The 24,825-nt window shown below is 40.1% G+C and overlaps 2 protein-coding genes across 6 annotated transcripts; both read right to left on the bottom strand.

The window, feature by feature from the left end:
* Positions 1–473: 473 nt before the first annotated feature.
* On the bottom strand, positions 474–11,183 carry LOC132101386 (B-cell lymphoma/leukemia 11A-like). Its single transcript, XM_059506313.1, has 3 exons — positions 10,944–11,183; positions 8,269–8,601; positions 474–3,545 (listed from the first exon to the last, which is right to left on the bottom strand). Exons 1-3 carry the CDS (start codon positions 10,993–10,995, stop codon positions 2,020–2,022), a joined length of 1,911 nt encoding a protein of 636 aa, XP_059362296.1. The 5' UTR covers positions 10,996–11,183; the 3' UTR covers positions 474–2,019.
* Positions 11,184–11,692: 509 nt separating this feature from the next.
* Positions 11,693–23,594, bottom strand: clasrp (CLK4-associating serine/arginine rich protein). 5 transcript variants are annotated; one of them, XM_059506309.1, is made up of 21 exons: positions 23,440–23,594; positions 22,510–22,652; positions 22,305–22,402; positions 21,888–21,989; positions 21,113–21,192; positions 20,926–21,010; positions 20,696–20,835; positions 20,475–20,571; positions 20,243–20,321; positions 20,072–20,145; positions 19,763–19,804; positions 18,887–19,069; positions 18,262–18,573; positions 17,975–18,151; positions 15,438–15,477; positions 14,382–14,442; positions 13,119–13,177; positions 12,976–13,022; positions 12,786–12,874; positions 12,538–12,562; positions 11,693–12,437 (listed from the first exon to the last, which is right to left on the bottom strand). In XM_059506309.1, the coding sequence occupies exons 2-21, from the start codon at positions 22,606–22,608 to the stop codon at positions 12,395–12,397; spliced, it is 1,932 nt and encodes a 643-aa protein (XP_059362292.1). In that variant the 5' UTR covers positions 22,609–22,652; positions 23,440–23,594; the 3' UTR covers positions 11,693–12,394. The 5 variants fall into 5 exon arrangements, 3 of the variants coding, with proteins under 3 accessions (XP_059362292.1, XP_059362293.1, XP_059362294.1); XM_059506310.1 differs by having other exon boundaries at positions 22,510–22,649; positions 23,440–23,593; XR_009423168.1 differs by lacking the exon at positions 12,786–12,874 and having other exon boundaries at positions 15,434–15,477.
* Positions 23,595–24,825: the final 1,231 nt, after the last annotated feature.

Here is a 24,825-nt window from a genome sequence, read left to right as displayed (position 1 = left end):
GCATCCCACTCATTAGGGGTGGGGGGCAGAGACATCGGAGTGAAGGTTTTGTCCCATAACAAAAGGAGAGAGCTGTTAAGACGACTCCGCTCCCCTCGGGTTTCTCAACATCCCGTTTCAATTCTCTCCAGCCTTGTCTTCATCATCTCTCCAGATGCATGATCACATTTTTTAGTCACTTAATCTACCTGTCAATCTCATTTATTCCATCTAACCCTATTCTTTGAAAGCCAACCGGAATGACCCAGCGGTATATTCAGATATGACTGTACTACTAACAGAAAATAACAATAGCCGTTAGAGGAGAGTAGTTTATCTCTCCAAATACTGGTGAATTCGTGATGTGATCTGAGACTTGTAGCAGCAGGTTCGACTTCACCATTTGTGCCGTCACACTTTCTGGTTCTCACATACTGATCATACTGAGACACACACACACACACACACACACACACACACACACACACACACTCTGACTGTGCCTCTGTCTTTTAATTATCATACAAATAGTTAAGGAAATACAAAATAAACAGCCAAGTTGTGGGCCACGCAGGGAATTCTGGGAGATTCACATAAGACATGACATTTCAAATCAACAGAAATTATTATAATAATATACAGAGGACAAAAAGAGCTTTGTTTTCGCTGCTCCCTGAAGAAATGGACACAACTTGATGTCCAACTATTTTCACATTTGTTGATGCAAAAACTTGCTTACTACATTTGATTATTTATTCTACCATTTTTTTTTTTTTTTACCATACAAACAAACTGTAACGTAATGGTTCCCTGACATTGATAATCATATAAAACTGTAACAAAGCAAACATTCCCTGTATAGATTTATGATATATCTGGTCTCGAAGTCTCTCACACATACACAAGTGCTCTCTCAATGGGTCCACCGTCCAACACGGTCAGTGCTGTCGTTTCTTACCCAGTTTTCATCAGAAATTAGGCTTTACATTCGAACAACCACATATAAAAAAACAAAACAAAACAAAAAAAAAAGCTTTATAGCATTTCTATGTGCTCGGCAGTAAAACAACAATCTGTAAACAAACTAAACAGGCTCACAAAATACAAGGAAAATTAATTTCTTGTGCAGTTTTAAAGGCTATATTAACAAATATGTGATAATTGTATTACAAAATGTCAGCACAAACTAAAATATATATTTACACAACGACATTCTAAATGGCAAACAAATGCACTTTTAACAGTAATAAGTGACAGTGAACATATATTGCCACAGACCCAATCAGTCCGATTTAATATACAGTATCAAAAAGGAAACAACCCTGTAAGATAGCTAGGAAAACATAAGCTCAAATCTGTCTACTGTCTATTAACTAGACCGGGGTGAACAATCCTGCTCCTGGAGGGTCAATCTCTTGCAGAGTTTAGCTCATCCTATTCTGCCAAAAAGTTCCAGTAAAGGTCCTGAAGACTTTGATTAGTTGTTTCAGGTGTGTTTGATTGATTGGAGTAGGAGTTAAACTCTGCAGGACAGCATCCCTCCAGGAGCAGGATTGTACACCCCTGATGTAAGACCACCTCCCATTTTTATGAACCATGGACCATTAAGGCTCTGCGGTAGAGTGCCACAACAGTGTAGTCCCACTTCATAACTGCATTGTAGAATTCAAAAACACATTGGTAGATCACCAGATCAGGCTGCTCAGGCTTTCTGTGCGATTGTCTTTTAAGTTCCAAAAAAGGTGACTTGCAACCATCTCCATATACTCTCTGACTGTGCTCTGCTAGTTGCAAATCTGGGTTTGAAGTGCCTTGATGATGAAGAGCTCAGAAGTCCTCCATTATTGCATCACAGGATTTAACAGTAGGCACTTGTACTGATATGAGAATCTATCAAGCCTCGGACAGTATCAGCGTCTCTAAGTGCTGTGGTGAATTTGAGAAAGGTCTTCTCGGTTTTTTGATAAATGGGCATACTGGGTTGTGGGCAGAAGATAATCAAGCTTGGTGGTTTTGGCCATGATCAGTCATATGCTATGTTTATACTGTGGTTTGACCTAATGCCACAGTGCTGCTGGTTTCCTCAGAGGTAGGTAGCTCATCAGCGCTGACCCTCATCTCTGCATCCTCCTCTCTGAGCTGCTCTGATAGGTCCGCATTGGATTCTGTGAGCATTGTGATGGGAGCTCCCGATTGATCACTGACAGAGTCATCCTCCAATTGGATGTTTAGGCTGTTGTAATCAGTAAGCGGGCCCTGGCTGTAGGCGCCGGCACTGGCATGAGTGAGTCCATGGACCTTCTTGAGGTGTTTCTCCAGCGTGGCATAGACGGTGAACGGAACAGAGCATAGCTGGCACTGAAAAGCAGCACGTGTCCCACGGGCGCCGTGTGTTTTCATGTGGCGTGTGAGTTTGCTGCTTTGTGCACAGGCGTAGCTACAGAGGCCGCAGCGGTACGGTCTTTCGCCCGTGTGGCTGCGCCGGTGGACCGTCAGGTTGCTGCTGTTGCGGAAACACTTTCCGCAGAACTCGCAAGCCTCTTCTTTTTTCTTCTTGCCCCCTCCGGTGGTGACCTGCTTCCTTTCGTTCTCTCGCTGCCAGTCCTGGAGCATCTCCACAGCCTCCACCTCACCCTCCCATTCGCCTTGAGGATGATCTTCCCGTTCTGGACGCTTTGGTGTGCAGTTGCCGCTGGCGATCCCACTCTCGCCGCTTCCACCTGTATCTCCACTCTCCAGAGAGCCCTCTGAGGGGCTGCCATAGGGAGATGGGTGCTGCGGTTCACCGTGACCCTCTTCATCGGCTTCCCTCGGGGCTTGATAGTACCGCAGCAGATTGCGATTGGACTGCGATGATGTCAAGATGAGAGTAGTACCTCCTGGAGGCTTCCCAGCCTCTGTACTTGCTCCGTGTCCAATCGAAATATCATTATCTCCCTGTCCAGCAAGTTTTCTGTCCTCATCTGCACTGGCAGAGTTGGGATCAGTTTCCTGTCCAGCGGTAGGGCGGCGGTGACTCCTCATGTGTCGTGCCAGTTCACCGCTCTGGGAGAACGTGAGCTGGCACACGCCGCAGTGGTAGGGCCTATCGCAGGCGTGAGTGCGGCGGTGGGCAGACAAGCTGCGCATAGATTGAAAACCTTGGCCACACAGCTCGCAGGAGAAGGCTGCGTGAAGTGGCAGAGTTGAGTGGGGAAAAGGTGAAGCAGCTGGTGGAGATGGGGACGGGGAAGGTACTACTCCGCCGTTGTTGCAGCTAACCTCCGCCAGGCGCTGCAAACACATGGAGAAGTTCAGGCCCTGAAGATCACGTGGTGCAATGCTGGAGCCATGGAGAGGCTTGTGAAGGGGGGCGGATCGCCGAGAGGACGGCTGGAATGCAGAGGCCAATGCGGCGCCCAGATGACTTGGATCCATGGTGGCTGCCGGTTTTGACGTCTGTACAATGCTGTCATCCTCCACCTGGTAGATGTTGAGGGAATGTGCGTTCTGAGCATGCTGGAGGAGAGTCCATGCACTGGAGAACACACACTGACACACCTGGCAGGTGAAAACGGAGGGCTCTTCTGTTATGGAAAAGAAGAAGAGAGATAAAAAAAAAAATGCATCAGTCAAACAACCTAAAAGCCACATTTACATGATAAAATTACTCAAAACACATTAACAGATGGCATTTTTTAAATGGCAGTACATTCAGGGGATTCGATGTGGGTCAAATGCAAACAAATGAAGCCTTTCTCACGCTATATGACCCTGTATATTTCTAACAAAACATGCTGAGTGGATTGGAAAAATGTCTATCATAATGATGACATGAAACATCAGAAAGAAAAGGCTGCAGGCGAACTTGATCATTTACAGAAAACAGAGCAAAACAGGTAAAACCACAAATACATGTGAAAACAGGGTAGGTACAGTCCAAGGCTATGTTTAGAAAAAATGCTAACGAGCTTCTTATGGCATATTGCATTGCTTAAAACTATTAAACAAAATGCTGAATGCAACAATAAATGCTTCAAACAGGTGCAATGTTGTCACATGACCTCAATACACTGCATGCTCAATTCAGTGATATCATCTTCAATCAAATTTTTGTGAATAAACGTCAGTTTTCACCAGTCCAATAAAATATTCAAGAAAGAGAAATCATGGTGAATGTGATTTCCTGCTGTAACGTGTTCATATCATATTGAGCCAAAATCCAGAGGCAGAAACTCATATTTTGTTTTGTAACACTGATTTATTTATATTGTGACATTTTAATAAAATAAAAAAAAAGAGAAAATCCAAAAAATAAATAATTGCCTACTGTAAAATGGAATCACATATAATATCCTGCATTGTTTCAATTGTTAAGTATTTATATCATGGTTGAATATAAAGAAAAAAGAAAGAACTGTCAAAACTTCACGATGAAAATATTTTCTTGATGTAGTTCTTTGAAGTTCTTTGATGAAGTTTCTTTGTCCCATCATTTTCCATGTATCAATTTTTTTTTCTTCTAATCGTCTACATATGCATCCTGCTACAATAGTTCCAGTAGTATGCTACAGTCTACATGTAACAAAAACCCATCCTCCTGACCAAGTGCATCACCTCACGAGAACACGTTTTCCTCTTTTGTCTATTTTTTTCAGGCAAATTTTTTTAAAGAAAGCTTCATGTCACAAACCCGTGCAGGTGTCAGAGCAATAATGAGCTGGTAATAGCGCCGCTGTTGAGTCAGACCGGAGCAGAAAGCCTTGCCTGATTAAAGGTGTGCTCACAGGAGAGCCGGATGACTGCGGAGAGAAAGATTGAGACAGAAGCAAATGAGCTCGGATGGGCTCCTTTAGCAGCTCTGGTGGTATTTTTAAACGTGGTTAGCTTTGTCTCTATTTCAGAGAGCCACTCGCCAATTAAGCTGCAAATTGCTAATTAGTGGAACGGGGCAAACGAAGGTTTTATGCAAATGAGTCCTGACTCAGCCTCCTTGATAAATGGGGCCTGTCTGCAAAGAGGATCCCAAAACTGAGAGTGAAATTCATCTCATTTTTTTCCATTCTCTTACAAAGGGTTCAAAGCAGAGTGCTATAAGCCTCTTTTACATCTCCTCAAGTCAAAATCCTTCTGCATTTTATTGGGAAGGGGCAAAGAAGATTAAAAAGAGCCTCTCCTATTCTCTTCTCTCGTACTCTGTGCCTGGAGAAGAACTTGAGTCAAAAAGCAAGAAGCCGATCTCTGAGCCTCGGGGACAGAGGTTAAAACGGAGATGAAAAGGGGAAGGATGGAAGAAAAGCATTTAATTTAAGAACAATAAGAAATGGCTGCACAGGTCACAGAAAAACAACGGAAAAATCATCGCCCCTGTGACTGCACCTTCACCCCCTCCAAACAACACCCCTTCTGCTCCCAAATCTCTCCCTCGGGTGGAGAGTGCGAGGAGGGTGGAGGGGGGCTTTTGTCTCAGGGTCTTGGAGTGAAACACAATACCCAGTCTCTCTCTCCCTTTCTTTCATTCTTTCCCCTCACTCTTTTTGTAAGGATTCCCATTTGGCCCAGGGTAGCAATTGCATATTAAGCAGAAGCAATAACCGCTAATTAAAAATGCAGATTGGCTGAAAGCGCTAATGAGCAGCAGGCAGAATCTTCTCTCTCTAGGGAACACAGTGAGAGTGAGAGTGAGAGAGAGTGAGAGAGAGTGAGAGAGAGTGAGAGAGTGAGAGAGAGTTGAAAGGAAGAGCTAAGAGAAAGCTGGAGGAAATAAAAATAAGACTATTGATACATTGTCTACACTAATTCAATAATCCATTCCACTGCACTTGTGTCTCCAAAATCTATCTCTGTCACTCTTTTTCACACACACACACACACACACACACACACACACACACACACACACACACACCTGTCTGATGGGTTGTGGGCTAACTGAATCTTCATTGGATGTGTCAAAATGAAAGCCCATATACAACAAACACAAAACGCCCTCATCCACCCAAGCAGCACAAAAATGTATCGTTTTGGGGTCCAAGATTTGCCAAAAATTGGGAAACTTTTAAACTCTGCCACCCATAGAACATAATGTTTTCCAACCTATACAAATACTTTTAAACCAATACAGGTTATTAAATTGTTTGTGTTTTTACAGTATATATATATTAGCGTTCAAAATCGATCTTAAGAAAAAAAAAATTCTAAATCAAAATTTTAAAAAGTGGAAATAATTATTTATGATTAAATATCAAGTATGGGGTTATATTCTAAAAAGCAAAGTCTAATATAAGGGGATAAGCTATATGGTACCATTATAATATATCTAACTACACGTAATAAAATACATGTGGTAAAAATGGCACTGGCTTTTTTTTCTTCTATTGTTTTGATTTTTAAACTTAGCTTTTTTAATGCTGTAACCTACATCATATGTGATCCCAATCCCTACAAATTATATGTAAATACTAAATACTTAAAATAGTTAGGGACTCTTAAATTAGTGTTTGCTTTTGGAGTGCCATTAGCTACCAATTTGAAGATAGTTTTCTTTTAAGAAATGACTACTACTTTCAGCAAGGATGCATTAAATTGATTGAAACTGACAGTAAAGACGCTTACATTGTTACAGTAATTCGATTTCAAATGACTGCCGTTTCAACCATTTTCAACATAATGAGAAATATTACAGATCTGGCAACCAGAAACTGTCCACTACAACAACTCACCATTCACTTACCCTCATACATCACAAGCTCATTTTCAAGCAAAACTTTTACACATTAAACAGTTCCTTATCAGACCCCATCTCAACTTATTCTTCTGTCACTGAAGCCTCAAAATCTTTGCGTCAATAATAACCCAAGACTGTTGCCAGTGAGCAAGTTAATATATTTTCCACCTCTCACCCCGACATCTTCATCAGCTACATACACCTTCACACACACAAACAGGCAAAAGGGACTGAACCCCATGCAAGAAACAAGGACGGACGGAAGCAGAGCACAAAAAGGAAGGAAGCGCAAACATGTGTATGTACAGGAGGGAGTGACCCGAAAGCAAAAACATGTTTCGTTGATAGCAATCAATAATGATTTGCTGGCCTCTATAAACAGTAAGTAATCACAAACTAATAAATGTTTGCTTTGCTCATGCTGTAGAGTGAAAGAATCCTGCCCATATGAGGAAGCAGTTCAGGTCACGGTTCAATAGCATCACGCTGAGAAACACCAACACCTGCACAGGCCGATGAGTCCCTTTAGGGCCAACTACTGCACTGAAACACACTCTGATACACACTCACTACTGTAACACACACCCACACCAACATCCTGTTGAGCAGTCAAAATTCTTCTCTTACGACTCTTAAAACTGAAGGCTTGCTTCGTTGAAGAACCTTCAACGTCCATGGGAACCTTTCCTTTTCTAAAAAGGTTTCTTTGATTATTAATGTGTTCAAATATTAAAACCAGCAAATAACAGTTTGAGTTGTTTTAATTAGAATTCATTTCTACACATCTTTTGCTTCAGAAGAAATGTATTCATCAATTGGATTGCTTGGTTTTCAAAGCATCAACTTTGGCTTTCCTGTACACTTGCATTATATAGACTAAGAAATTGATTATTTATCTTAGTTGTGTTCATCTGAAGAAAGAAAATGAGGAGAGAATTTCCCGTTACGATAAGAGCGTCCCATTACAAACGGTTCACTGGGGAAACCAAACGGTTCTTCTATAAAGTTTTGCAAAAACCCCTCTTTTTTTAAGAATGTACGATGCTTCAGCAGGCAACAGATTCATAACTCAAGGTAAACAATGAAAAAAAATCCATCAAATTTTGAGACTTTATTTTAAAATAGCACATTAAGAGGGCAGAAGCGAAGCAATTCACATAGGACTCTGGGAATAACACACCATGTCAGCACCTGCTATGACTGACAGTGCTGGAATAATGAGGGGTTTGAGGAAACTGTGTGTGTGTGCCGCTTCACCGAGAGCTCTGGGAATTTGGTGGCCTGACTGTGCCGTGTTTACCTGGCCACTTCACCTGAGAGACAGAGCTAAGGAGATGCTCAGGTGTGCTCAGGTGCCTTTCCGCCATCCCCCAGGGTGCATGAATAAGTGTACGTTTGCTCGCGTGCGTAGCAGAACTGCCTATCTCTTCCACACAATTAGGCCTGGCATCTCTAACTCTCCAACTCACCAAGGCCTCAGTGCCACAGCAACGGCAGCCTAATGAGCCGGACTGGGGACAAGGTCGTTAAATGAGGGGACAGTTTTACAAAAAAAAAGACACTAATTAACACCTAGAACTCACCGGCTCGGTTGGCCTCCACCCGCACACCTGGCTCTTCCTTGAATCTCCTGTCCGTCATACGCCGCAGCTCCACGTAACCCGCCTCCACCTGCGGTCCTTGGCCGAATCGCTGCGTTCTATTGGCCGGAGAGGGAGGAGTGTGGACCTGAGGCCGGGCTCTGGCTGTGCTGCACCCGCCCTGTTTGTGCTCGATGAAGGTGAGGATGTGGGCCAGTGGAAAGGCTTGACCACACTGGCCACATGTCAGCAGGTCACGGCCTCCATCATCCAGCTGAGGCATCTGCTCAGGGGACGGCGAAGAGTCGGCAGGGATGACGGTGGAATCCGGAGCGTCTGTGAGCAGAGCAACACACAAAAAAAGCTGTAAAAACACTCTTTGTTGAGAGAGTCCCTTGGAGCTCTTGAAAGGACCTAACTGAGTGGCTTTGCAAAAGCCTTGTTTCTCTTCTAATGTGCTACTTTCAGTTCTCTGCAATCGTCGGCGTACTGCTAAACTGTCATCATCAGCACAGCTCTGTCTGGTCAGCAGATACTGACCACTTCCTGTGTCTCTGCCACCAAGGTCTGCTTTGCAGAGGAAGTAGCGCGATGCAGCTCCGACCCGCTTGAGCAATTCGCCAATTAGTGCATGCTGATGTATCAGGCACATTGCACTGTAGTCGTCCTACCACGCTCACAAGTCTGCTGATCTAAACAAGGTGTCTTTCACACCACTCATAACCGCTGTGGAGAATGAGCGATGCAGTATGTAAATCTAGGCCGGCCAAAGCTGAGCCAAACAGGATTTTGCTACCAAAACTATGAAAAAAGCCTACTTTGAGTGGGTTAATATAAACTTTTAAAAATGTATCTGTGCCTAAACTGAAAGTCACTTTAATATTTTGTCTCTTAGTGCATATAATGTTTTTACACTGCAAATGTGGCGCAGAAGCTGCATTTAAGTGCATTTAAACTGGATAATGCTAAACAGAGGATAATTTAAAATTAATTCTTGAACAGAAATATTAAACTATAACAACTCTGCAATACTAAAGGCAACGTTTAAGAATGCAGTGTTGATGCATTCATTTACACAGCAGCATCAGGGCCCCCTGAGGTGGATCAAATCTGCATATTTTAAAACATGTTATGTGTAATTTAATTTTTGCACATAGTGAATTAATGCAGACACAGATCATAGACTGTGCACCTTGGCTGTGTACAAACCTCAAGTTAAGAGAGGAACTTGCCCTTTGGCCTGGGTGCCGCTGTTGTGGTCATGGGCTCCAGATCACTCACACACACACACACACACACACACACACACACACACACACACACACACACACACACACTTTGCACCCTGGACTGGATCCACCTGCCCGGGCTAGGCTGTCCATGCCGATGCAGGTACAGAAAGTCCCGGGGAGGGGAGGATTTCACCGGTGGTTACTCAAAAATGTCACCTTTCCTGTTTCAACAGATCTGGTTGTTTGTGCCGACACGCAAAAGGCGCGGCTGCTCGCTCTCTCTCTCTCTCTCTCTCACACACACACACACACACACACTAGTTACTGGAAGTCCGACTCATTTAAGTGAATCGGTTCTTTCGAGCAATTCGTTTCAAGCGTTCAGCGGTTGTCAAGGACCACGTCAGTACAGCCATTTATAGGCACATTTGCGGTTTATTACGGTATTAATGTGCATGTTTATAATTTGTGTTTCTCAGTTCAACTGTAGCCTTGATTTAGCTCAGTCAGTTAGAACCTAACTGTAATTTGCATTTGCATTATAAACACATTAACTAACATCTCAAAATTAAATAAGTTAGGATGTTAAAAATGAAAACCAACAGTCTCGACGATTATAGCTACAATCATATTTTAGTACGTTTAATCTGTAGTTTTTCTGCTATTCGGTTTTTAAAGTAACGTTAGCTACTTTTTAGCCCCGTCAGTGAAATCCTTCGTTCAACCGATTCTTTGAATAAATCCGACTCGCCAATTAAACTAGACTCAAGTCTTGTGGTCAGGTGAGGCTCGCACAGCTGCCCACAGTTAGAAGATAAAACAAACAACACAAAGATCCTGTCATGATCAAAACAATATTTCACAGCAACATGTACACGCATACGTTTCACGCTGACTATGTTTATCAAATCAATTATTTATATACATAAGCAAAACAATATTCAATTTTTTTTTTGCTTATGTAACGTTATATAAGTAATTGTTAAAATAACGTGTTCACTGCCGTCAGAAAATTAGGATTTGTTTAAATAAAATTAAACCTAACGGAACCAAAATTCAAAGTAGACGCTAAGAAAAAAGATATTGTGAAGATGCAATAAGGAAGTGCTATGTTATTGCTCCAACTCGGTCTAACAAACCTAAACCGAAAATCCCTTAAAAAGCCCGTAGATATAAAACTGGCACAGAATGGTTACTGATACGACACCGAAGGCTCGTCAACGACACGCACAAATAAAAACATGAGGGTCAAGTTAGGTTCTTCTTATTATTTCAACTCCAATGTCAAGTTCTGTACACGCACGGGATTGAGCCAAACACCACGTGAAAAGTTATTACATTGATTACTGGTTACCGATCACTCTCACATTATTCAGAAAATAATCTCCATTAATATGTGCATCTTAGCGTTTAAATGTGGATAAAGTTGTCTTAAATCCAGCTTACCTTGCATTGCGCTCAGGTGTAGCGGTCTGCTGCCGAGTTTACGTCTGGACATAGTGAGAGCAGATCCTCTGAAACTACAGCAGAACTAAGCGGACTCTATAAATCTCATAAAACGGCAGTGATGTGTGACTTGACTGTCGTTCAGTGCTGTGGCCGTCGGTGTTCAAGTTCACACTGTCTGCTGGCCCTACAGGAGACGAGGAGGAGGAGGAGGGCATGAGCAACGCCTCCTGCCCGCCCATCATCATCCTCCTCATCCTCCTCTCTTATCATAATTGACCTCGTTAATCAACTCTGCTTAGGCAATAGCATCAGGGCCACTTTAAATGATCCAAACTCTTTCTATTTCTTATCTATCTGTCGTATTGGAGGAATGATGTAAATAGTCGCTTTGATGGCGCGCAGCAGCTGCTCGTTAAGGATGTGGGTGAAGAGGAAGTGGCTTTATCGAGGTCGGCTGAGACAGGTGTTTTGCTGTCCGGCTTATTTCGAAAACCAAAGTAACTGTCTGTTTACTCTCAGACACTTGCTTCTTTTTTGTGGAGGGCGGGGGTGAATACAAGTCTGAAATTTGTCTTCGTGTATATAAAGTGGTCAAATTACCTTTCAAAATAACAGCAATCTTTATCGAATCACACGTGTTTTTAACAGTGAGGCGCGCCATCTGGCGGTTACAATAGGTATCGGTTGTTACGCCGTAGAAAATGCGTTTTTGTTTTCTGTTCACGAGTAATAAAAAGGCAAGCCAGTTTTTTTTTCATTCATGATTAGATTTTTATTTCAATGTCAAAACCTGTGATCCTAATACAAGAAAGAACCACCAGCCATTTACACTGTCGAGTGAAAAAGAAAAAGCATTTTCTGTGAAAGAAATTTCATCACTCTTACATGAAAGGACTATATACAAACATGAGGTAAAATGGGTAGATGATTTTAATCACTCTCACTCATCATGTTTATCTTGTATTAAACACGAAAGCAGACATTAGGCAGAATTATGTGTTTCCATTGTGTTTATATCAAAGTGAGGGTGAGTAAATGACAGAATTAGCATTTTTTAAGGTCATCTCTCTCTTTAATGGGGGTATAAGATACAAGGAAGAGCATAAGGTTCATCCCACTTATGTCACAAAAATCAACACAGATCGACTCCAAATAATCAGCAAAGCTTATTAGAATCTTAGCAGCTCAAAGCATTCCTGGCAACCCTGCTGTGTAATATCAAGAATGGGAGGCGAAATGTGTTTTCAGAGCACAATGGTGTTAATTTTCACATTTTAGAAATGTTTAGTTTCCATTGCATCCAGGTTAGAAGATGTAAAAGAGAAGGTGAAGTGAGTGAAATTCATATTTTTGATATTTTTTCCCAATCTTCTGAGTAAACTCTTGCCATCAAGGTCACCAATTCTGTTTGACGTCTTACGGCCTCGACTGTTTTATCAGCCGATTCTTCAGTACCGGTAATGAGGACTCCGTGATTTTGAACGTGATCTCCTGTTGAGGAAGACAGTAGAAATGTTTGAAATTAGCCAGAACAATAGTACGTTTAGATGAAATGGACAAGTGTGGCTGCTCCAGACTGGTTTGAGCATACCTTCTAGATGAGCTGTAGTCCCGACCTGTGGAGTGTTTAAGATTTATGATTAGAATCTTCTTCACAAGTACGTTTTTGCATGGGTCTTAATTGCTACCACAGTGTATATCTATGGAATTCTATCACTACCCAAAAAAACTAAAAACAAAATTCAATCCACAGAAAGAGTCTGGCTTCAGTTCTTTCATAATGTGAATAAGAATACGACGCATCTCTTCTTTGCTGGGAGGCTCAGCAAATAAACTCACTGTATTTGGCATTGGGGGAGGGCGAGTGACTCTGACGTTCATACTGTCTCTCCCATTCATCTCTCTCTTTTTCCCGCCGTTCTCGCTCCCTACAAGACCAAACAATGACCAAACTGTATCCTCTTCTTTAAACCGAGAGGACAGTTCCCACATGAACATGCTGCACATGTATATACATGCTCGGACTCACTTCATGCGTATTTTCCGTGCCATTGCGCGAAGAACTCCTTCTCGTTCCTGCGATTGGAGGAGGAAATACATGAGCGTTAAAGTAAAAAACTACCTGGAATCAGTCCTCCTACCCACATACCAACTGTACACCCACACTTTTACCTGTCGCTTGTTCTCTTGTTGCTGGATCTTGGCTTGTGCTGCCTTCTTATCCGCCTTTGCTGATAAAGGTGAAAGCAGAAGGTGAGGCAGGGTCAACAGGCATTTATTTTACACAACATATGCTGCTTAGGAAAGTGGTATATACACTGCGGTTCAAAACTTTGGGGTCAGTAAAAAATAAATACTTTACAAATTTCAAATTTATGACCAAAAGTGACATTAAAGACTTTTATAATACTACAAAAGAATTACATTAAAAACAACTTTTGAACTTCCTATTAATCAAAGAATCGTGAAAAAAAAAGTATCGGTTACCACAAAAATATTAAGATTAACATTAAAATTATTTGTGAAATATTAATTGACACTCAAGACCATTTACTAAAGCGGTTAAATCCTGGCTGCTGAAAATGCAGCTTTGCAATCACAGGAATAAATTATATTTTAAAACACAAATATATTTAAAGTTCATATAATAGAAAACAATTGTTTAAAATTCAATAATTTCACAATATTACTGTTTTATTGCATATCAGTCAAATAAAGAAGTCTTGGCGAACATAAGAGATTACTCTTATGGAAAAAAAAAAAAAAAAAAAAAAAAAAAAAAAAAAGGCAAAGCTGAGCTGCCACAGGATCATTTAAAAGAGATCTTTTCCAGTCTTAAATGTCACAAGATCCTTTAAAAATGATGCTGATTTGGTGCTCAAAAAACATTATCATTGTTGAAAACAGCTGTGCTGCTTAATATTTTTGTAGAAACTGAAATGCATTTTTTTCAGGATTCAAAAGTAACAGTAAATGCAAGTTATTCCTTTCCAAAATCAAAAAAAAAAAAAAAAAACATGCATATACAAACACCGTATTCAACATTTAAAGTGAATCAAAAAAGTTCAAAGTTGTCCAAAGACACGAACGCTTTTAGAACTTTGAACTTTTTGATCCACTTTAAATGTTGACTACTGTATATAAACAACAAAAAGGAAAAAAGACGTTTGAATAGCAATGTAAAAAAGATGCATTATTTTCTTTTGGAGACTTGCTGAAGATTGCATTCACCAGTGTTTTAAAATATTTATATAATAAAAATGTGTTATTAAAGCTTTTGAGTGTTAACTGATGTCAAAGGTAAGAACCGACAGAAATAAGAATGCACAAGAAATGTAAAATTAAAAAAAAATTATGCTAACTGATATGGCACCCATATCCTGTGCATGCCTAGAATAAACATGGCATAAGATGGTTCCTGAGATAGTAACTTACATTGCTTGTTTAGAGCCTTCTGCATACGGAGTTTGAGCTTCTCTTGTGGTGTCATCTTGGGCTGCAATGGACACAAGTGACTTTAGAAGAAGTACGATGGAAAAGTTTATGCAAAGAACAGCGGTTGACAACAAGGGATCTATTTTACTAGCTTAAACTTGTGTCATGTCATGCAGAAGGACGAGAGTGTTAACTACATACAGATCATTTACATGCTGCATGCTGAACTGCAGCAGACAGTCCCGTTTCAAAGAAATGCCTGTGATGTTTATGTTATAGATCTATTGGGTATGTAGGGGTATGGCAAAGTGTGAACAGGCAATTGGAGGCAGCCATCGCTGTCGACTCTTCTTCTCACCAGGTCAGGTAAGTCAACTTGATGGAACAATTACAAAATGGCAGCTACTGTAGCCATTTCAGAAGGTGCTTCCTTGAAGCGGTTCAACCCTTACACACAAGGATGATCTGTATTGACTTATGCTGGTGTGTCTGTGTTTGCGAGTGACCGAAGTTGCTCTGCCTGTCTTGACAAGCCCAGTGCAGAAGCAACCCCTGAGCTGTTTAACTGCTGAGCAAACCTGCTAAGAACCTTTATTCCTTTGAAGTTTTCCTTTCATCAGCTCACGTTCATTCACAGGTGTCTCTCAACAACCCACCATTCAGATAATACATAGTAAGATAAATGTGAAGTACATGTATCATTTCCCTAAAGAGAAGACAAATCTATAGCACTTCCAAAGAGCACACACAAATATCTGGGTCCTTTAGAGATAGAGTTGCTCACTTCCTGTCTCTTTCTTACAACAACAAAAAAAAAAGGCAAAAAGGTGAGTTGGAGGAGCTCTTCAAAATACCACTGCATTCTGCAAATAGAGGGAAGCTGATCACCAAGTGGACAACCAATCAAAACCACATTTCAAATGAGAACAAGGGCTCTTTGAAGGGTCAAGAGATGGGCAGGAGCCCCAGCCTGATTGTTAACTGCATCAGCCTGTCAGGGGTGAGGGAGGCGGAGTCTTTAGCAACAAATTCGAGATATATCAAATTCTTACTGACTTTGGCAGCTCCAGTCTCTTTACCACCCGGAGTTTCAGGCCTGGGGGAGAAAAAGAAATGAATTTTTGGTCAGCAGTCACTTTTGAGGCATAGGACAGTAATATTAATGATAATAATAATACAAATCAATACTGCTACTTAGGGGTGTGCAAGGATAGTTGAACATTTGAATATTCGTTCTGCTCTAATTATTCGATAAATTAAAATGATATTTGAATTTCGCTATATTTTTGCTTGCCATAAAAAAAAAAGAAGAAAAAAAAAATCCACAATAAAACCTAATTCGGTCACTTTTTGTGATTCTCAACGGCATATTTCACAGAAAATGATTCGGAGAATCATAGAAAGTGACAGAATTCAAGAACATTGTCGCGGCATCTCTCAAGCAATGAATAAACACCGCTAACTTGGAGAATGCAGGGAAAAGTCTTCTTCTCGCGTCCGCCCTAGACCCTCGGCACAAACATCTCAGGTTTCTCGATGAAAACATGAGAGAAGTAAGGAAAAATAAACTTTTGAACATTATCAGAACATTTTCCTTGATGCGAGTGGTGCGGATGCAGCCGCCGCCACCAACGATGAAGAGGATGCAATGCCCACTCGTCAGAAAAGGCTGAGCCAGTTTTTCAGCGATGATTACAGAGAGTCCAGCCGAGACGAGTGGGAACAGTTCTTGCTGGAGCCATGTATTCCACCAGATGAGGATCCCATTCAGTGGTGAAACGAAAACATGAAGCGCTTCACAAAACTAGCACACCGTTATTTGTGAGTCCCGCCAACGTCTCTGCGTCAGAGCGCGTTTTCTCTCCGCGGCCGGCCTTATTGTTAACAGACTAGGAGCCAACTTTCCCCCGATCATGTTTACATGCCTGTGTTTCAAGAACATGTAAAACAATAGAAAAAAAGGCAAAAAAGATTTGCTGACAGTTTCAAAGATAAGTGTAAGCTACATTCTGTACAATAGCCTGATTGCTGCAGGCTGCTTTACGTTTTTTCTTTGTTCACTTTTTTTTTTGCTTTTAATCTGTACTTTTGTTTGTTTGCAAGCATTGTTAAAGGTTTTCAGCTACAAAACACGATGTGTAATGTTCAAGCTTATTGTGTGTAAGCTTGTTCAAAAATGATGGAAACAATAAATGTTGCTGAAAAATAACGTCCGTCTCATTAAACTTAATTTAAATAAACAAATATTCGAATATTCGTTTTTTGTGAGCTCAAATATTCGAATGTGATATTTGCGGAAAACGCCCATCCCTACTACTGCTAATACTACTAAAAATAATAACTATTTCACAGAAGTAAAATTGCAATACTACTACTTCTTAACCCTATAAACTCTACTGTATCATATTTGATCCACCAATTTCTAAGGCTAGGTTCACAACTGCAGGCAAATGTGGCCCACATTTTTTGGTGTTTTGCAATGCAACCACAGACTGATCGTCGACAGACTTTTACGTCACTTTAGATCAACATTAGTCATGATTCTGCACTCATGGCCTAATGGTTAGAGAGTCAAGACTTGTAGCTTGAAAATTGTGGGTTCAAGTCTTAGGTCTGTCAGAAATTGAAGGGAGTTGGGGTTAATAACGGTCGCTATCTTCCACACTCGATACCACGAGTGAGGTGACACCCAAGCCCCCCGATAGAATATATCGCTAGGTGCCATTCATACAGAATGTGCTTTTGTGTTGACAAAGATGGGATAGAGGCAGTGGATCAGAAAAAAAAAATGCAATATGGGGGTTGAACTTCTTTTAGTTTGAGCGCCGTGCTTTTAGAATGCCGTTTCATGTATAAGATGCTGCAAGCATTTTGGTCAGTGCTGTGTCAGAACTCATAAGTATTACATTAACAACACTTGAGTGTATTGGTCAATTGCGCATGCATGTCAGTTCAGAACCATGTTCTGATCTGAAATCTGATATTGGCCACATTTAAAACAAAAATGTGAACAGCTAAAAAAAAAAAAAAAAAAACGGATCCGAGCAAAAATCGGAATTGAGCACCAACGCCCGCAGTGTAAAAATCTAAACTAAATAATCAACATGATCAAACCTTTGCGGAAAAACCTGTTGGACAAAATCTACTACATGCCTTATGTCATCTGATAGTTTATACTTTTTTAAAAATAAAAGTATAAGACATTTAAACAACGTTTTATAAGCATCTCCCTTCAGGTCAGGTTGAGCTTATGAAGTAAATATAAATATATAGCTAAATTGTAGTCGTTGGAAATTGTAATTGCACTAGGCCATAACCCATTCTCAGGGGTTAAAGCAAAAAAAAAAAAAAAAACTAATCCCTGCATTCTCAAAACCAGTGCCAAAAACTGCCAAATGGCAAGTAACGTTTCATAACCTGCCAATGCCAATTTAACTTATTTTTAAAAAATATATATTTTTGCTTTTTTTTCCCCTCAAACTCATGGACTTTACATGGGTCACATTTCTCAGGTCGGAAAATTGCATCTGTGACTTTTTGATATCAAGGTGGTAAAGTGTATCTTTAGCACTTATAGGTGTGTTGCAACTTACTTTCTCAGTTTGTCTGCAGAAGCGGATGCAGGTGGAGCAGAATGGGAAGCGGGGGAAAGGCTGCGGCTTGCTGCAGGTGAGTGGGAGGGGCTCTGACTGACGCTCCCGCCCTTCCTATATGCTGAGCTGCGACTCCGACGCCGGTAACGATCATCCGAATGAGAACGCGAGCGAGACCTGAATGTGAGAGTGATTCTTCCGATCAATTTCACTCAAGAAAACCCTTATTTTTCTTTTAAAATCAAAGCATCTACAAAGGTTTGAATATCTTTAGCAAGATCTCTTGCCTGGTTCGTCTGCGGCCTGTGTACCGCCTCCCCCTGTCCCGGTCTCTTTCACGGTTTCTGTCTCTACCCCGATCCGTGGAACGAGACCTAGTCCTGTCGTATCGTCGCCTTGAACCAGCTCCTCCACTGCATTGCCATGAACGGGAGTCAGACCGCCGACGAGAGCGAGATCGAGACCTGGAGTAACGGCTGTCCCGGTCCCTGCCCCCACGGGAACGACGACTCCGGCGGGAACGTGAGGATGAGCGTGAGGACCGATGCGAAGAGGAGCGGGAGGAAAAGGAAGAGTGGCTGGAGGAAGACCGTCTTCGGCTAAAAGAAAAACACAATGTGTTATGTCATTACAAGCAACTAATAAAAAAACAAGACAAGCCAAAGAGCTTCCATTTAATAATCCCATACCGTTTTTAACCCTGAATATGCCACAAACAATAATCATCAGGCTAAATGGGCAACTCAGACAATGGTTTGGCTGGTCTCTCAACTATTTCAAAATATCACCAATCATACAAGCTCAACCTGTGGCAGTTCTCTGGCTACATGCTAACACAGCTAAACACGCTTATGAATAAATGAAGAAAAAAGCCACTAAGGAGCCATAACGTAGAAAGGGGAAGTTACCGACCGGGAGCCCCTGCTATGACCTGCGGTGTTGGAGGAGGTGTGGCTTGACGCCGCTGCGGGTGGGGCTTGTACGGCTGAGGCTCCCTCATCATCACTGCCCCCAAAGCTGGTGATGAAAGTGATCTTATCATTGCCTGGGGTTCGAGAACGAGAGCGTGACTCTGAACTGGAGTCCGACTCTGGCCTGAGACAAGAAAGAACGAAAACCTTAGTAAGAAACATTACTATAAATACATGATGCACACTACTGTTCAAAAGTTTGGGGCCATTACTCCAATCTTTACAGTCACAAGATCCTTCAGAAATCATTCTTATTTTGTGCTCGATAAACATTTCTTATTAGTATTAATGATGAAAACTTAAGTTGCAGCTTAATATTTTCATGGAATCCATTTTTAGGATGAATAGAAAAAAACTATTCCTTTGAAATAGAGATCTTTAGTAACATCATAAATATAATTTACCATCACTTTTGATCCATTTATGATTAAAAAAACCTCACTGATCCCAAACCTTTGAAAAGTAATGTATGCAGTTGTATTAAGTTAAAGTATTTTAATTTAAACATTTTTGGTTGTACTGTATTGTGCCTGTTCATTTTCCCTTTTTTGACATTTAGATTACCTTTGCCATCCTCTAACACTCAAAACGAATCATTATAAACATGAATAAAAAAAGCTACATTTATTCTTTGAAACTTTAGATTTTCAATTCATTTAGACAAAATGCTACTGACTTTTAAAAAATTTGTTTAAAGGTATTGGTCATAAATTCAATATTGGGGCAACCTAAATTTCAATGATTCTGGTGATTAACTTTACATTATGTATACACCATTCAAAATGAATGTGCAAAGCGGAAGTCCATGAACACTTACCGTTTGTAGGGGTCGTATGTAGGACTGTCTCTTCTGGCATAGCTGTTTTTGAGATGTACATATTGAATTCAAATCAGTTAACCAATTTTCAATCAAAATAATCAGCAACATGTGTAACTGGTGCACATTATAAAATATACATACACTAAATTTTAAATGAGTAGTGGTCAGTGGAACCAAAAAAATAAAATAAGAAGAGACTAAAAGTAACACTATAAGACACTACTAAGTTAGACTTTTATAAATGAGCAGAAAAAACATCACTGCTTATCTTGGGAAATATGTAGCTGATATTGTATGGGCTTTTACCTGGGTGGGCTGATCTGCCTGCCTTTCATATACTTCTCTCTAAACTCTCTTCGCTGTCTGCGAGACCGTCGGCCCTGATGGAAACAGAACAACATTATTATTACAAATACTAATAATCAAACACAAGCATCTTTAATGGAAGGGAGGATGTTAATAGGTTTCTGCCCATACAGAGTACATGGCCTTCTCTGCCTCCAGTGCTTTTGCATGTTTAATGGCCTCCACTTCCTCCTTGTCCTTCTTCAACATCCTGCCAAAAAGACAGACTGGATTTGAACTACTTTATCACGTTTGTAGAAAAAATGCAAGACCATTACAGTGCATTCTTTTAGATCTTTAGGTCCAAATACACTCAAGCAGTGATTTTTAGTTAAAGAATGAGCGAGCGAGCGAGCGAACAAACCATACAAAGTCTCCATCTGCCATGCCGTAAGTGATGGCCATCTTGTTTATCTCCGTCACCTGCTCTGGATTCAGTTCATCTACATCCACCTCAACATCTACAAATTGTGAAAGCATTTACACACAACTTCTACATTCAAGTAAATCACATTTCTAAAGTGTTTTTACATTCTAAAAATGAATTATCCTAACAGGAAGTGTTCAGAGTTTGAAGAAACGCACCGATGTCAGGGATGACTTCGTCTTCCTCAGACTCGCTGTTTTCGGAGTCATCCTCATTTCCCTTCTCCATCTGTTCATCTGCTTCGGTCACTGTGCTATCTTCATATGTGTAACCAATCTGAGCTTTCTTCTCAGCAAGTCTAATAGTGAATAAATAAAATGATGTGATCCTTTTAACAGAATGTACTTTTAGCCACATATGTTTTAAGTTCTGATGCACAAATTCATACTTTTTCTTTTCATCCTCATTTGGTTTCTGTAGGCCACCGTAGAGCTCTTCCACATAGATCTGGTACAAACACTGCTCTTCAGAGACTATAACATGAAAAAAAAAATTCTTGGTATAATTCATAAATAACATTATAAGGGGCAAAATTGAATTTTATTAATAAAAAAATTAATAAAAAAAAAACTCACTGTTTGCAAAGTCATTCTGCACCAGACCTCTATAGCGCTCATAATTGCACTTCCTCTCTTCTGATTCCTGCTCTGGGGTGCTGTGACAGAAACAATGAACTTGACACATGACATATTGCAGAAACTACTTCAGCATAATTGTATAACTTCTTTGAACCCTGGTGGGTCATCTTCAACTGCACATTATTGTTTTGAATCGATTTATATTATTTCATCAGAACAGTATAAAAGTTGGTGACTTCAGTGGCACTTGCTATATGAACGCAAAATAATGATTTGTCACAAATAACCATCACCATAGTATATGAATGGTAAATCTAAAAAAACACACATTTTTTCCTCAAATTAGTCCTCGATCGTCTAAATATAAATTCAAATTATAAACCTATTGTTTATAGCTTTGTTATAACTTTAAATGATGTATTTATTGAAAATGTGTATTTTTATTTAAATTTATAATATGATTTATTTTAATAAAAATAAATGGTGCACAATTTAGAAATGAATATAGTCTAGCCTGAAGTTTCCTTATAACAGAAAATATTAGAAAATGAATATTACTGGACAAAATATAGAATATATAGTTATTTTAAAGAAATTTACTGTCCCCTAAGCGAGAAATAACAGAGGGTTAAACTTAAAACCAGACAGGAAATTAAACCACACTATGACACTGTTTTGAAAAGACAGCATCCTACCAATTTCTTTGCATAATCAAGATAATCTTCTTTTACATTTAGATACATGAAAGATGCATTAAGATCAGAATACTCACGTAGTGTTGAGGAGAGGTGGTGTATAGGTGGGGATGTAGTCCAGGTGTGCCCTGACATCAAACCTATCGATCATGTTGCTGGTATCTCCTTGCCAAGGCATCCTGTTAGGACAAAGGATGAAGATGTGACAGATTTCCAGATAAAAACCTTTATATGAGCCGTTATGTTGGTGTGTCTAAATATAAAATCTAAATTGCTATGAAGGATTTGTGCAATTTCTCAGATTGCAATGGCTGTCATTTTATTAATAATCATATGTGCTGTATGTTTCAGATTTAAGCTTTTACATTCCATCCTAAAATAAATTTGATGATGCAATGTTTAAAATAAAGAAATGAACATTGCCAAAAATATCAGTACTGCAGTTTTCCAAATTATTATTTCCCAAATCACTGATCCAAATGCTAGCTACATACATGTTGAGGGGACTCTCAGCCGCCAGGGCTACAGCTGAATCCAGGTGGATCTTGTACGCCCGGCCATGAACCTGCAGGAACTGGGCTGGATCCTTTTTCTACACAGAATGAGAGAAGTGTGATTGTTCATTTAAAACTTCTGCCAAGGTCCAAGATTAAGCTGTGCTCAAAAAAAATAAAGACCGAAAGTGCAATTTCAACCTACGATTTTCTCATAGAACTCTCTGCGTCTCTCTCCACGCCGCTTGTAGTCCACCATCATCCCGCGCAGTTTGCGCTCATGTTTGCGGGCCTCCTGCCACATGACGGCTCCGCTTGGGGTTGGGGTGCGTCGGGGCAGGGCTGCTGCTACGGGACACAGAGGGTACAAATCATCCTAACCTAACCAACTAACACATTAGCTGCCACATATGGTGTCATTCTGAATTTGAGGATTACAGAAAAGCACATTTCCTCATGGGAAAACACATGCCAAATACATTATGCTAAAATATTTTATACCCCATGGCACGTAATGAACTGCAGCAACTATACATTAAAAATATGACAATTGTGTCATGTGTCACTGTACAATACAATTAGCATATTGTTAACGAAACTAGTAAACTGTATTAACTGAACACCAAGTGTCCAAACACTCACAAGAAAAACTGTTTATAGGTTACAAATTAACTAACCTTAATTAAAAAAGTGTGACACGGCCAGCTTCTAAGTAAAATAGGATTGCGTTTGCTACAAAAACAGCATCAGAACTGTATAATAATGGTTGAAATACTTGACCTTTACATTGTAAGTGCATAATATCACATATTTAACTACACAGTAACAATATGAAGAAAAGTAACGTTGATATAGCCAAGTGGCTAGCCTCTCAGGCTAACTTCACATACATGTCAATTCTGAAAATCATTCCTGTTATTTTGAACGCACATCAAAGACTACAAACTACTTATGTCGTGCAACTTTAATGCAGTTAATTAAGATTCACAGGTCACGTCAGATATATTTATGTTACTAAAGCTGGCGGAGCCGCTAACGCTAGCGTGCTAGCTGGCTATATTTTACAACAACTGACAATGAAGCGATATGACCGTCACCAAATATATTCTGCGATCTCTAGAATTAAATGAATTACCTGTTTATCTTTACAATATGTTTAGTGTGAGTTTTCTTGATAGAAAACACAAACGTCGGTCATCAAGTGGGAAAGGCCGCTGGTTTCCATGCACGCGCACGCGCACGCGCTCTCAGATCCTCGAGCTGAAGAAACATCGAAACATCTAGAGGGGCTGGTAGACTTGCATTGTGTTTGAGAATCTAAATCCTCCCATAGGAAGCGCACTCTGGCTTATAAACACTATAGGGTAAATCAAATGTATGTACTTTATAGGCGATTTAGACTGTTTGCGAGATATTTGAAACGTGCAAATAATATATATATATATATATATATATATATATCCCTCTGGGCTTCTTCGCCCGAAAACGGGCGAAAACTTGAACGTTTTGAAATGTTTAATTTTTTTGCTTCATCGGATGGGGATGAAACTTGGTGACTTTTGTTGTATTACCTATATGAACACACAAAAAAAATCAAGGAGATGATTCTGATATGTTAAAGGGTCGTAAAAAAAAAAGTCACACTTAGCTTCCTCCCGCCCGAAAACGGGCGACATAGGAAATGAATGGGAAATACGAAAAAATAGGAAAACTCAGAGAAACTTTTGGTGGTACAAGCTACAGATCAGCAACTGTGCTGAAAAAAAGTGTACAGCAATGAAGGGGTGACACTCTAGAACATCAAGAGTGCAAATAAGACCCCCCCCCCCCCACACACACACCCACGCACACAAACACACACACACATACACAGATAAACTGGCGACTGCAACAGCAAATTTGTAGAATATTCCACATAAAATCAATAAATGAAAAAAAAAAACTTGCTCAAATGCACACACACACAGACGCACACACAGAGAGAGAGAGAGAGAGAGAGAGAGAGAGAGAGAGAGAGAGAAAGAGAGAGACTGGTAAGACTGCAACAGCAAATTTTGAGAATATGCAAAAATAAATAAATAAAAAATACAAAAAGAGACTCTCGCTCAAATGCAACACACACACACACACACACACACACACACACACACACACACACACACACACACACACACACACACACACACACACACACACACACACACACACACACACACACATTCACTCACACACACACATTCACTCACACACACACACATTGTGTTCCCTTTCTAACCAAATGCTATAGTTTGATTGTAATCATAATGCAAAACCTGATACTTATCTAAACATTTTTGTTAAGAAAATAAAGTAATCATCTTTTAGAATATCTAAATGTATATCTAAATAAAAAAACGAATAAGATAGAGAAATCATGTCTAAAACAACAAAAGGAATCAAAAAGCCTTTCTATATAGGATATATAGGAAGCTATAGGCAGCCTACAGGCTGGTACAGGACATTACACAAAAGTGGCTATTTT

The sequence above is a fragment of the Carassius carassius genome, chromosome 23 (assembly GCF_963082965.1).
Source record: "Carassius carassius chromosome 23, fCarCar2.1, whole genome shotgun sequence".
In the NCBI taxonomy this organism is placed as follows: Eukaryota; Metazoa; Chordata; class Actinopteri; order Cypriniformes; family Cyprinidae; genus Carassius; species Carassius carassius.
The sequence above is the reverse complement of the archived record's forward strand: the minus strand, read 5'-3'. Positions and strand labels throughout refer to the sequence as shown.